Source organism: Enoplosus armatus, chromosome 4, assembly GCF_043641665.1.
Source record: "Enoplosus armatus isolate fEnoArm2 chromosome 4, fEnoArm2.hap1, whole genome shotgun sequence".
Taxonomy (NCBI): Eukaryota; Metazoa; Chordata; class Actinopteri; order Centrarchiformes; family Enoplosidae; genus Enoplosus; species Enoplosus armatus.
In genome coordinates this window covers 343,992-358,617 of record NC_092183.1, presented here as the reverse complement: position 1 = coordinate 358,617, position 14,626 = coordinate 343,992, and the positions used below count along the sequence as shown (strand labels likewise).

At 46.4% G+C, this 14,626-nt stretch overlaps 1 protein-coding gene across 1 annotated transcript; it reads right to left on the bottom strand.

Moving 5' to 3' along the window:
* Positions 1 to 731: 731 nt before the first annotated feature.
* Positions 732 to 9,099, bottom strand: pomt1 (protein-O-mannosyltransferase 1). The gene is made up of 20 exons (XM_070904095.1): positions 9,015 to 9,099; positions 7,895 to 8,016; positions 7,434 to 7,540; positions 7,257 to 7,307; positions 6,539 to 6,685; positions 6,027 to 6,135; positions 5,900 to 5,956; positions 5,721 to 5,814; positions 5,212 to 5,367; positions 4,638 to 4,768; positions 4,442 to 4,537; positions 4,273 to 4,365; positions 3,767 to 3,863; positions 3,479 to 3,571; positions 3,245 to 3,365; positions 2,902 to 2,999; positions 2,518 to 2,631; positions 2,279 to 2,405; positions 1,544 to 1,721; positions 732 to 1,404 (listed from the first exon to the last, which is right to left on the bottom strand). Exons 2-20 carry the CDS (start codon positions 8,005 to 8,007, stop codon positions 1,230 to 1,232), a joined length of 2,157 nt encoding a protein of 718 aa, XP_070760196.1. The 5' UTR covers positions 8,008 to 8,016; positions 9,015 to 9,099; the 3' UTR covers positions 732 to 1,229.
* Positions 9,100 to 14,626: the final 5,527 nt, after the last annotated feature.

Here is a 14,626-nt window from a genome sequence, read left to right as displayed (position 1 = left end):
GTGCGGTGGGGCAACTTGTCCCGCGATGTTTCCCGTCCACACGGAGTTCCGGTTTAAACGTTTCAGATAAGAACAGAAGCACGTTTTATTTTCTGTCTGTCTGTTTAAACTAAGAAACTGACAAACATCCAAAACAAACCGCAGCTCAGACCGTACGCTCTTCACCCCCCCCCCCTCCCGACCTCACTTCCGGTCGTTTAGTTCGGTGTAACTTTACATTACAACGGTTCGGCATAAACACCTTAGCGTTAGGTAAAAAAGGGTTAAATATTTTCTAGATTATTTCGTAACAACACCATGTAAACATGTTTTCTAAAATTATTAGTAACAAATAAAACATGAAAGGTTTGTCTCCTGGATCACAGTAAAGACTCAGAATCCAGATTCAACATGTTTTACAGGATAAAACCTGTGCAGCCTTCAGTCTGGAGCAGAACACTGGAGAAGTAACTCAAGATGTTTCCTGGTTTGTGTTGACGTTAATACTGTGTGTCTGTGGTTGTGTTTCACTTTTTAGGGCACCAAGATTTGTGAGGCAGTCTGTCCTCATGTCTGAGTTCTGGGAGATGGTGACCCAGGAGCCTGATGCAGAGTGTGATGGTCCTGGATCAGGTCTACAGGCTCACACTGTTTCTATGTACATAAAGTCTGGAAACGTCACACACCAATCAGCTGAAACCACTTCAACATTTTATAAAGAGTCAAAATAAAAGCAAGTTTTACTGTTCATGTTTTCTTTTAGTTCACATTTAATCTGTTGCAGCAGTTTGAATTTTATTTTCAGTCCGAAGGAAGTGTCTGTGTTTCAGGATATAAACGTTACACAAGTCCACAGGAAGTGACATGTCACATGTCGATCAAACTGCAACTTTAAAACATCAAAAAGTTGTTCCAAAAAATGATCAGTTCTTTTTTGTTTTTCAGAGCTGATCCTGGAGCTGTTTCACCTCCCTCCTCCTCCATGTGCTCTGTCTGAATACAGTGTGAACCTGCTGAGACTCAGTCTGGTTTAGGGAGTCTGCAGTCTGTGGTCAGAGGACTGAAGCTCCTCCTCAACATGACCTCAGCATGACCTTACAGACACACCTGATGGTGTGTTCAGGTGATAGATTTCAGACCTTTATGAAGTATTCCGTCCAGAAACACAAACTTCAGAGCCTCCTGGATCAGGACCCAGCATCAGCTCGCACCCTGTCCCACAGAGAGAGTATCTCTCTCTCTCACTCTCTCTACCGGCGTCGGTACAGGATGTCCCAGGATTCTCTCCACTTCAGTCCTTGCAGCTGATTGGCTGACAGCTCGGGGCTGCCGTAGGTCAAAGGGCAGAAGGTCCGATACGACAGGAAGACCGACAACAACCCGGCCAACACACACACACACAGCGCCCGCTGGTGTGTCCCTCTGCTGCAGAGAACAAATATTTATTTATTAATGATGAACGTAATATTTAAAACACAACGTCCCAACACATCACATGGCTCATCTGTGTGTCCATCAATAATATCATTAGCAGGTGTGTGTGTGTGTGTGTGTTTGTGTGTACCTGAACAGGTGAGTGTGTGTGTGCTCCAGCAGGGCGGGGCTCAGCAGGTACAGGTAGCAGAGGGCAGGCAGGTAGTGATACAGGAAGAGAGTTTTCTCCATCAGGAGAAATGGAACAAAGTTCACCAACCAACCACCAACACACACACAGCCCAGACACACAAACTGACACCACACACCTGGAAACACACACACACACACACACACACACACACACAGAAAGAGATCAGGTGTGAAGAAACATCAGTATCATTATTATTATTATTATTTGTACTATTATAATAACGGCATGTTGGAATACGCTCAGACACCAGCGTTATGTTAATGAGGTTTATGAATGAGTCTTCAGTATGTGACAACACGTCTCTGTGACGTTCAAGAACCCCATCCTGACTCATGGACATCAAAACAGCCCCCCCCCTGAGGTCAATACTAAAACCATGTAGATGTTTAGTGTGTGTGTGTGTGTGTGTGTGTGTGTGTGTGTGTGTGTGTGTGTGTGTGTGAGTGGACATGTATTACTCATGTTGTGGGGACATAAATCAGTTTACATAGTGACATTGTGGGGACTCGCCTTCCTTTTGGTAAAAGGAACAAACACATTTAAGTCATTAAATTTCAGGATGAAGAGTTAGTTTAGAGTCAGTCTCCAGGAAATTAATGTGAGTCAATGTAATGTCCTCTGAAGTGATGGAAACATGACTGTGTGTGTGTGTGTGTGTGTGTGTGTGTGTACCATCAGGGAGGTCTTTGAAGCCCCGCCTCCTCCTCAGCAGGTAGACGGCTGCCAGCAGCTGATAGGCCAGCAGGCTGAGGTTGGCCACGCCCCACGACACCGGGTTACCAATCAGATGGATCTGAGCCTGAGACACAGACAGCCAATCACAGGACAGAACAGGAGACACACTGAGACAGTAAAACCTGCTTCCTGGTTAGTGTTTGTTATGTGGTGGTTAATGAATGTGTGTGTGTTACGTTGCTGGAGGAGTGCAGCCAGTATGCAATGTTGGTTTCCATAGTGATCCACTCCAGGGGGGAGGAGCTGTATTTGTGCTCAGAGTCTTCCTGTTTCACCGTCAGCATCTTCCCCTGTCGTGACAACACAACATGACATCATCACTCTGCTGCCACGGTAACACGACAGGCTTTGAAATGAGCCAGGCCGCTCACTGACGTCATGCAGACGTGGGCGACAATAACCTTACAAGATCGAGGCGCCGTAGCTGCTCTCCATCAACTGTAAGAGTCAGGGCATGATGGGAAATGCCTGGCCTGATGAAACAACTGATTGGCTCTTAGTTTTAACCTAAAGTTGTGATCTGATTGGAAAATAAAGTGATGATGCGTTCACTGTTATACCTGAAGTTCTAAAAATTTAGCCCAGAAGGAAATTTTTCTGTCAACGTCGATGTGAGTCGGAGAATGAAGCTCCGCCTCCCTCTCTTTCTGCTCCTGACCTACACACACACACACACACACACACACACACACACACACACACACACACACACACACACACACACACACACACACACACTAAACTTGTAATGATGCATTGCGAGATAGTTTGAGGTCACAAAATAGGTAAAATAATAAATAACATTAAATAAAATATCTTTAATTAGCCTTAACATGAAACATAAAGAACATGAGAGACAGTTATAATATTTGCAGGAAAGAGGTCAGAGGTCAAGGGTCGTACTGGTTCCATATCGGTGCTCCTCGACTGTCCAGTCCAAACTGCTGCTGTGAGATTTAAACAGTTTCTCTGCGACGATCTCCAACTGACGGAAACCCCAGTCTGGAAGAGACACACCACTGAGCTACACACACACACACACACACACACACACACACACGCACACACACACACACACATTTATCTCAGGTCACAAGGAACTGCACTCTGTCATATGAGGTCACTTCCTGTCAGTACCCTGAGGACAGCTGAGGTGTTGATGTGGACCAATCGAACCTCAGACAGGATCGTCTTCCATGACTCTGACTCGGCCTCCCTGTTAGCAATGTCCTGTACACAGGCACACACACACACACACACACACACACACACACACACACACACACAGAGCATGATATTTCTTGGGTTTTTCCAGTTTTTGAGGAGTTTGAACTGAACCCTGCGACAGGCAGATCATCACAGCTCTTATGTAAAAAATTCACCGTTCTGATATAAAAACAACGATTGGTTATCGGCTCATCTCACCACTCTCCACAGGTTCTGTGTCGGCATGGAAACGTTGAAGTCGATGTAACCCGACACCTCCTGAGCGTGAGGGCTCATGGGAGCTGCTACATCATGACTGCAACACAAAACAAATGTGTCAGTAGAGACACAGATTAATGGAGTCACAAAGGTCCTCACTGATTCCCAGGGTGCATTTCACTAACAAACCAAACAGCCAATCACAGAGCTTCACATTAACGGTGATGGGTTGGGTAGTTGGTGAAGTTGTCCCTGGGTCACAGGAGACTTGTGTGACAGATGTGCCCGGGTCTTAGCGACTAGCTTCATGCAGGAAGTGTTAGCAAAGTAATACTGCTACCTTTGACTCATTTATAGGGCCCAGGTTTTACAATGAATTACCCTTTGAGAGAACCTGAGTAGAAACTGTCTGTGTCACCATGATTTCCAGCAGCTGAGCATCAGTTCTCAGATGGTGGACTGTCCTCGAATGCACCACCAGAGCAGCAGCGAGGTGAGCCGTTTACCTGTTGAGAAAGCGTGAGGTCATCCCGTGAACTAGCTGGATGACATCACCATGACGGACAGGCCGAGGAGGACTGCTGACCACCAGCTCCTGTCTGACAGACAGAGAGAGAGACAGGTTGGACGATGACCACATCTCCCAGCATGCCCTGGGACAGACAGGGGACCTACCTGCCGGGGTCTTTGATGATCCACCAGTTGTTGACATCTTTGAAGGGGTAACAGGTGACCTGCTGCTGGTGAGAGCTGCCCCGCCCATTTTCATACCTGAACACACACACACAAACAGGAAACAGGAAGTGAGGTGATTAAAACTTTAACTGATAGATTTCTGATTGACTGTTGTGTCAGTGTGAGCTGGCAGCACCTGATTGGGTAGTTGGCTTTGTGTGAGTGGAGCCAACAGGGGATTGGCTGGGAGGCGGAACTTCTTAAAGTCACCTGACTGCCATAAGCAACTTCCAGAGGCTGACCCCGAGTGATTCTTGAGAGACCGCCCTAAAGAGGGACACAACCAACAACCAAGTTGATCGCTGTGATGTTTGACACATTTCAGGATGTCTTCATGTTACCTTGTCAAATTTTAATAAATAAATAAATGAAACTGAAACAGGAGGTGCTCCTTCCATGTTATTTTGTTCTTTAACTTCCTGTCTACACAGGATGTGTGAATGTGTTGTGCTGTGAAGATTCACTGTTTGTGATCAATCAAGGGTCCAGCTGAAGGACAGCCGGAGCCAAGACAACATGAGAGACTGTTGTTCGTTGTGCGCACGCACGTGCATGTGCATGGCTGGGTTCTACTAATCACACACACACGGGAAAATAATCACATGAATGTGTGTATGTGCGTCTGGTCCTCCGTGACCCTTTCCACCCCCCATAGTGTGTGTGTACATATGTGTGTATACGTGTGTAAATGTGTGTGTGTGTGTGCGTACCTCCAGACTGGCCTGGAAGGCGGAGCTCATCAGTTGGTCATGTGGTCCGCTGCGGTGCAGGAGACTCAGGTGGATGTAGAACCAGAACACATAGAGAAGGACAGGAACCACCAACAGACACACAGCTCGGCATACACACTGCACACACACACTCAGCTGCACACACACACACACACACGCACACACACGCACACACACGCACACACACACACACACACACACACACACACACACACTGTTTGTTGTAACAACATCAACAACAATCATAAAAGGTTTTCATTTCATAGCTTATTGTACAAAACGTTTCTCTCAAATCTCAAATGTCAGAGCGTCCTTGAATGCACCAACAGAGATAGTTTTGACAACAGTCACAAACGCATCACCGCCTGATGGCGACACAGTTAAGTAATGTAAACAGAAGGAAACTGATCAGCAGTGAACGCGTGAAACCATGTGACCAATAACATGTTTCTGTTCCCTGAGCGTGCTCAGTGTGAATCTGGACTCACATGACTGACAGTTCGGTCTCCAATCAGGTTCCAGGTGTGCAGAGAGGCCACGCCCAGCAGCAGCAGGTAGGAGAACACACCCATGTACTTCACCCTGACATCACAAACACACATTCAAAGACTTGAATGTTCGTGAGGCGATATCTTTGATTTCCACTGATCTCAGAGCACTTTCTCACCCAACAGCAGCAGCACAGGAAGCTCCAGAGACGAGCAGCCAGCAGTACCTGAACCAGCTGAGGAGATAGGAAATGAGAACTACTGACGACAACAAAGACACCTGTTTCAACTCTGAAGGTGTCTCACCTGTTGGGAGCGTTGTGGAATCGCAGGTAAGAGAAGAAGGCCAACAACACGAAGAAGATGAGAACAGACTCCAGTAACATGAAACGTGATTGGACGATCAGAGAATTCTCTGGAAATACAACAAATAAAGACAAAAAAGTTTAAACCAGCCGTCAAACGGACAGACACACATTAGACCTGGTTTGTTTAAGTCCCTGAATGCCCCACGCTCATTTAGTCTGTGAAGTCCCTGGGTCCGTTTTAGTTTGCACACTTTCTACTTCTCAAACGCCTCACGCTCATTTTCACTCCTGTATGCCCCACACGCATTTAAGTTCCCAAACGCCCTGTGCTTATTTTAGCCCCTGAATGCCTCACGCTCGTTTTAGTTGACTGTAGAGTTGGAACATATTTTGACATATTTTCAGGCCGATAGCATGAAGTCTGAGTTTCGCAGCCTACTTATAGGCACTGATGAAGAACAACAACGTTCCTAATAATCGTGTGGTGGTGTACGATGTGTCCACACTCACCCAGCAGCAGCAGCAGTGCAGCTCCCAGAGCCGACAGGTGAGAGAACTTCAGCTCCAGAGTCAACAGGTAAACCAGAGGAACACAGAGAGCTCCGCACAGAGCCGGCAGCAGCCGCAGACTCCACACACTCACACTGCTGGGATACTCTGTGCGACAAAACAAACACACCCACACTGGTTTTACAGAGATAAACTGGTTTACACTGGTTTTATACCAGTTTACAGCAGAGACAAACTGGATGAAGCTATTTTTAACCATTGATAAACTGGTTTTAAAGGGTTTAATATCAAATATAAATAATATGTGACTGATATTAAACTGATTTTAACCAGAGATGAACAGTTTGAACCATTTCAAACTGGTTTCAAAAAGACATATACTGATTTGACCGATTAAAATGTGATGATCTGACGTGACTCTGGGGATATTGGTTCATTTAAAATATATCTGGAACCGTTGCCATAGAAACAAGTCCTTTAGCCAAGAAGTTATTCTGTGAACCACAAACAGGAAGTCATGTTCAAAGTGTTGATATGATTATGATTTTCATGCAGCTTGTTGAGAAATCATCATAATCTGTTGGTGTAATTATCACAACTTAATTTTACTGATGAAGAGTTTATATACCATACACCTCATTTCATACATGATAAAATACAAACTAAATCAAAGCTGGTTTAAAGTAGCCGGTGGTGTTATAGTAACAGATGTTCCTACCTGCTCCGATTCTGTTCCACACACAGTTCCCATCAAACCCACCCAGGTAGGCTGCAACACACACACACATGAATGACTTATATACAGTGAGAACAGCAACAACATGTTATCACACGTGTCTAACTGACACACATATGTAGTATCTTATACGGTTGTGTGGTTGTCATGGTAACTGACCTCCGAAGGCCAGGATCATGTGGCCGAGTGGCGGTCCGCTGTCATCGATGAAGAAAACTCTCTTCATGTAGAGAGACACAAACTGACCATAATACACCTCATCAAACCTAAAACACACATACACAAAATCAAACTTAAGTGTTCTGAGGGTCCTTAAATGCACCAACAATTAGTTTTTAAAATTGTCAAAAATATAATGTAATTTGGTGTGAATGTGGCAAGGAAGTTTTTCATTGCCTCTGTCTCCATAGTGCTTCTCATGGTGGGACCTGTTGGTCTCTGTAATAACATTATAAAGAGTCAGTCTAGACTGGCTCTATCTGTAAAGTGTCATCAGATGGCTTTTTGTTGTGATTTGGCGCTATATAAATAAAATTGAATTGAATTGAATTGAAATGTTGGTCTGTGTGTCTGTGCCCCCCCGTGCAGGATGACCAGGTGTAGAAAACGAATACACTCACACAACAGCGTTGGGGTAGCTGAGGTGGCTCAGTCTGGTCCAGAGGGCCAGTAGGGAGACCAGGAGCAGGACCAGGTCCACCTGAGCAGTCACCACCAGGGGGAGCTGCAGCATCGTGGACACCTGAAACAGGTGAGACTTGATTCATCACAGTGAACAGACCCTGAATATTTATATTTTACTATTTTACTACTTATATTTTATCTTTCTTCTGCTCTCAGTCGCACCATCAGAAACACATTTATTACATTTATACATACATAAATAAATACATAAATAAATAAAGGAACAGACTTTGACACAAGACCAGGGACCAGACCAGGAACCAGATCAGCACCACACGAGTCCAGCTATTGTATCGTGGAGGCTCAACGCTGCTGCACCTCAACTCGCTGTCACTTTAATGTAGCAGGGCCGATATTTTAAACGTATAATGTATTAAATTATGTTAAATTATGTTATTATATATTAGAGATGAGTGATGGGTGATACAGAAGCTCTGAAGTCAGTTTGGTGTTAAATGGAGGAAACCAGGAGACTGAAGACGTTTCTGCTGCTTCATTAAGATTCAGTCAGTTTGATGATAGAACATGACACCAAGTAATCCAGGCCACTGTGACTCTGAGTCTATACTACACCAAACTCCATTCATATTTCCTGAGAATATTTGATATTTAACTGTAACACGTTGCACAATAAAATGTATATTGACTGCAGTAAATCTCCTCCACAGATCTCAACAGCTGACATCTAAACTCAAATGAAGCTGTGAGTCAATTCAATTTCATGATCTAAAGAGGAGGTTCATCTGGTCAGAGGACAGTGAGACAGTGAGACAACAGGACTGTACAGCAACACGTGGGGATCATTCAATATGTAAATATGTAAAACCACAACGATCATTAACACCCCCCCCCCCCCCAGCAGAGAACAGAGTCCTGATGCCCCTGACTCCTGTCAGTACAACCACACACATTGAAACAGACTCACCTGCAGGTTCAAACTTCCAGCTCGCAGCTAGCAGTTGTTAGCATTAGCCGTTGGCATTAGCCACACTGATAGCCGGTACCTATCAGACACCGTTATCAGAGTCCCGCTGCATTCCTGCTATCTAAGCTCACCTGCCGACGTCACTTCGTGAACTTCAAACCGAGCATCCTGCCGGTAAACTGCCTGGTCAGGCTAGTCCATTAGCCGGTAGCTCTTCGCTGCTTCTCCGCTCGATGTTTCCGGTGTTTGATTAGTGCTGCCTGCTGAGCCGCTCGGAGTTCCGCTGCAGCGCTTGAGAGCAGCCAGGGTTTCGTCTTAATGTTTACAAACATTCAACAGAGCAACATCATGTTTATGTTTCCATTATTTTATTCATTCTTATTCATTTATTCCTTTGTAAATATTGTATTTGTTATTTACTTATAACATGAATTTATCCTCAAGTCAAGCCAACTTTATTTATATAACCCAATATCACATATCACTGCACCCTCTGTAGAAAAAAAAATGTAACAAAGATCAGGAAGAGCAACAGAAAATGGGCAGGAAATAGATAAAATTACAATATGGATAATCATAATGAAAGACGTATATACAATTCAGTTCAGTGCAATTCACTGCAAGTCAGCATGTTTTTTTTGACAGCGGAGGCTTTTACAAAGACCTCCATGAAGGTCTAGATCTAGGGTACAAACCCAGGTAACTACTCCATGGAGTGTCAGTCCGTCCGTTTAGTTTGTCTCTGTTCAAAGTTTTTACCATTAGTCTGTAAAGGGTTTTCCCTGAGGCCCCCTCCAGGGAGGCAGGATTTACAGGCTCCATCAGAGGCCCGCTACAGTTTTTATAATCCGGTACCAGGCAGATGGCAGGATACGGATCCTCTCTGTTTGGAGCGACTGTACCATTGATAAAATAGTAGGCACTCGTGTCCTGTCAGTTTATGTCTCCAGTGCTCCAGCAGCTGCTCGGTGACTCGGATGGACCTTAATCCCAACCGAACGGCCAGCCTAACGGGGTCCTCCAGCCGAGGCCCAGACAGCTCCACTACCTGTCCCAGCATGGAGACCCCTGCAGTCTGCAGCAGTCTGGACAGTGTGGCTCCTCCCCAGCTGGGACAATCCAGTCAAGTGCCCAACAGGACGGGTTCCTGTAGGAGCCAGTACAGGGAGCCCGCCTTCTCCTGTCTCTGTTTCTTCAGCAGGTTCCACACCCTAAAACCCTATAAAAACCCGGCAGGGATGATGTGCTCATCTCAGTGGAATCCATTAAAAACAGGTTAAAATCTAGGTTGCTAAAACGTTTCAGGATGCAACAGGATAAAGGTCTCCAGAGTGTCCTTTGGTCCAGTAAGCAGTCTTTGTAGGAATTGGAGGCGGAAAGCAGCGCTCCTGCTGGCTAGATGGACCAGCCCCCCCCCCCCCCCCCCCCAGATTGGGCCTGGTCTCTTCCTGCAGCCCGACCCTGAACCTTTCTCCGGGGAGGTTGATAAGTGCCAGGGTTTTCTGTTTCAATGCTCCCTGATTTTTAGCCAGTGGCCCAGACATTCACCTCGGATGCATCTAAGGTGTGTTATGTTGTCGGGTTGCTGCGGGGGAAAGCCTTGGCTTGGGCAGAGGCCGAAAACTCGGCCATTCATATCCCCTCCCTGAATTTTGAGCAGTTCGCTGCCCGATTACGGAGCGTGTTCGATCACCCCGATCACCACGGCAATGCCAGCAAGCGGCTGTATAACCTGCGACAGGGTTATTTAAGGCGATTACTCCATCGAGTTTCACACTCTGGCTGCGGACGCTGGGTGGAATGACCCGGCTCTCTACAACGCGTTCCTCCAGGGGTTGAGTGAACAATTGAAGGGTGAGCTCGGATCCAGAGATGAACCCCCTGACTTCGATTCCCTTATCTCCCTGGCCATAAAGTTGGACAATTGGCTCCGCGAGCGGCGCTGGGAGCGGGCGGCCCGGCTCCCACTTCCGCGTTCCTCCCTAGTGGTAGCATGGAGCTCTCCGTCACCACCCGCCTCTGAGGCTTCCGTCGAACCCATGCAGCTGGGTCGCGCCCGCCTCACATCAGAGGAACGTCTTCGGCGCATCAGAAAGGGTTTAGTGCCTGCATTGTGGCAAACCCGGACATCTCATTGCTTCCTGCCCTGTTCGCCCAAAAGAGCTAGCCAGTAGCTGTGGGCGTACTGGCGAGCTCACCCACTTCATCAGCCCCATCAACAGGTAGAAAGCTACAAATCCCAGCCACCCTCCATTTCGAACAGATTTCACTACCCCTCTTAGCCCTTGTTGACTCCGGCGCAGAAGACAATTTTCTAGATGAGGAGGTGGCCATGAGCGAATTCCATTTAAAATCATTTCCTCGCCACATGCACCTCTAGTCCTGGGTCACCCATGGCTGTCTGCCCATAACCCCCATATAGATTGGTCAGACAACAAGATAATCAACTGGAGTGATTCCTGTCATGCCACCTTTCTGCGCTCAGCTCTTCCCCCTGCCGTTAATCCTGTCTCTCCACCCAGTCCACCCCCTCCTGATTTAACTACAGATCCGTCTGTATACCCCAACCTGGCTGAAGTTTTTAGTATAGTCTCTGCGCTATCCCTGCCTCCTCACCGCCCTTGTGACTGTGCCATAGATCTGCTCCCTGGTGCTCCCTTGCCATCCAGCCGCCTTTACAACCTGTCCCGTCCAGAGAGAGAGGCTATGGAGAGATACATCAAGGACCCTCTCGCTGCCGGCTTAATACGACCCTCCACTTCTCCCGTAGCCGCTGGTTTTTTCTTTGTATCTAAGAAGGATAACACCTTACGTCCCTGTATAGATTACCGCGGTTTAAATGCAATTACCATTAAGAACAAATATCCTTTGTCCTTAATCTCATCAACCTTCGAGCCGCTACACACATCCACCATATTCTCCAAGCTGGATCTACGCAATGCCTACCACCTCGTCCGGATAAGGGAAAGAGATGAGTGGAAAACGGCTTTCAACACCCCCCTTGGACACTATGAATATCTAGTCATGCCCTTCGGCCTCTCTAACGCCCCTGCTGTCCTCCAGTCCCTGGTCAATGACGTACTGAGAGACTTTTTGAACCGTTTTGTTGTTGTTTATTTGGATGACATCCTGATCTTTTCCGAAAACGAAGAGGAACATATCCTCCATGTTCGTCTGGTGTTACAGAGGCTCCTGGAGAACCGCCTTTACATCAAGGCTGAGAAGTGCAAGTTCCACACGGACCCCTGCAAGATCCAAGCAGTAACTGATTGGCCACTCCCCACCAACCACAAACAGCTCCAGAGATTTCTAGGGTTTGTCAACTTCTACAGGCGCTTCATCCGAGATTACAGCAAAGTAGCTGCTCCCCTCACCAGACTCACCTCCACCTCTTTGCCCTTCTCATGGTCCCCAGAAGCTCAAACTGCCTTCACTCACCTCAAGGACCTCTTCACATCTGCTCCCATCCTCAAGCAGCCAGATCCCTCCTCTCAGTTCGTCGTGGAGGTTGACGCCTCAGAGACTGGGTTGGGGGCCGTATTGTCACAACGTTTTGGGCCCGACCAAAAGCTGCATCCCTGTGCTTTCTTTTCACGGAGGCTCTCTCCAGCAGAGTCTAACTACGACGTCGGCAACAGGGAATTGTTGGCAGTCAAGCTGGCACTCGAAGAGTGGAGACACTGGCTGGAGGGGGCTGAACTCCCTTTCATCGCTTTCATCGTGTGGACCGACCATAAGAACCTTGCATATATCCAAATTGCTTAGGGGGGGGGAGGTACTGTTATGGTCCTGGGGTTGTCTCTCCCATGTGTCCGCTTGGGTGGAGCTACTGGCCCTGCTGATTCACCTTCACACCTGCAAGTCTGCTCACCGCCACACCGGCATATATACACCGGCTCTTCTCTCCAGTTTTCGCCAGTTCATCCGTTTACCTGCGTGGTACTGAGTCTCCGCCTACTTATCCTGTAATCTCTCATTGTGAAGTGTATTTTGCTAACCTCTCATCTCCTGTGTCTCAGATCTACCTGCATTCCCTCTGTCTGCTCCACTCAAGCGTTTCCCTGGATCTCCCTCAAGCCTCCGCCACTACACCCCTCTGCACGCCAGCCTTTCTGCTCTCCGCCATTCACTGCCTCCTTCTCCCATCACCGGACCTCCTCTCCCTCACCTGGACCCCGGACATCTGAACATCCCCTGCTCCTTGTTCCTCAGCCCTTCACCTCCCTCTCTCTCTCTCTTAACTCTGTCAACTGCCTCTAAGTCTGCTCTTGAGTCCAAGTCCTATAGTAACCATAGCACAATAAGTCCCTGAGGACTCTCCAGCTGATCCAGAATGCTGCGGCACGTGTACTGACAGGAACCAGGAAGAGAGATCATATTTCTCCTGTATTAGCTTCTCTGCACTGGCTCCCTGTAAAATCCAGAATAGAGTTTAAAATCCTTCTCCTGACCTACAAAGCTCTTACTGGTCAGGCACCATCATATCTTAAAGAGCTCATAGTACCCTATTACCCCACTAGAGCACTGCGCTCCCAGAATGCAGGGTTGCTTGTGGTTCCTAGAGTCTCCAAAAGCAGAACAGGAGCCAGATCCTATCAAGCTCCTCTCCTGTGGAATCGGCTCCCAGTTTGGGTCCGGGAGACACACTCTACTTTTAAGAGTAGGCTTAAAACTTTGCTTTTTGATAAGGCTTATAGTAAAGGGCTGGCTCAGGCCTGCCTGGACCAGCCCCCTAGTTATGCTGCTATAGGCCTAGACTGCTGGGGGACTTCCCATGATGCACTGAGCTTTCCTCCTCCCCCTCTCCATCTCCATCTTTACACATTCATCACAGTCCAATGCATGTTAATAACTTTATATCTTCCCGGAGTTTCTTTGTGCTTTGTCGTCTCGCAGGTTCCTGTGGATCGTGGTCCTGGTACGCCTGGGTGCTGCTGCCATGGGCCTCTCATCACTACAGTTATTATTATTAGTCATAGTTCTGTTACTATTAAAGTTGATATTATTAATCATATCATCATTAAAAATGAATCAATCATATATCTCAGTTATTATTACAGCTGTAACTACTATTATCAGTCATATTTCCATTATTATTATAATTACAGATGCTATGGCTACTGCTAGTGCTACTATACATCTCTGCCTGTCTGTCTCTCTCTGTCCCTCTCTGTCTTTCTGTCTCTGTGTCTGTCTGTCTCTCTCTGTCTCTGTCTGTCTGTCTCTCTCTCTCGCCCACCTAGAGTCTGGTTCTGCTCAAAGGAGGTTCTTCCTCTCCTCTGTCGCCAAAGTGCTTCTCATGGTGGGACCTGTTGGTCTCTGTAATAACATTATAAAGAGTCGGTCTAGACCTGCTCTATCTGTAAAGTGTCTTTGTAAAGACTTTTGTTGTGATTTGGTGTTATATAAATAAAATTGAATTGAATTGTAATATTATACTGAAATACTGATTGTGTATATATATCGTAATATATAAAAAACAAACTCTGAAAATTCAATTGAGAAACTGTTTACAGATAAAATACAGGTAAAAAACAGGAATGTCTGTTGTAATTTAATCCAGCAAATAAAACACCTGACAAATAAAAATACTTCACACTGATAAAAAATCATTATCATAAATCAGTCCTGATGTTTGCAGCGTTGCACACAGCAGACTGATACACCCAAAGATATTCAAGGTTTTTTTTGTTTAAGCAGTCTGGAAAGAGAATAGTTAATAAATACAGTATATGAAGACAGA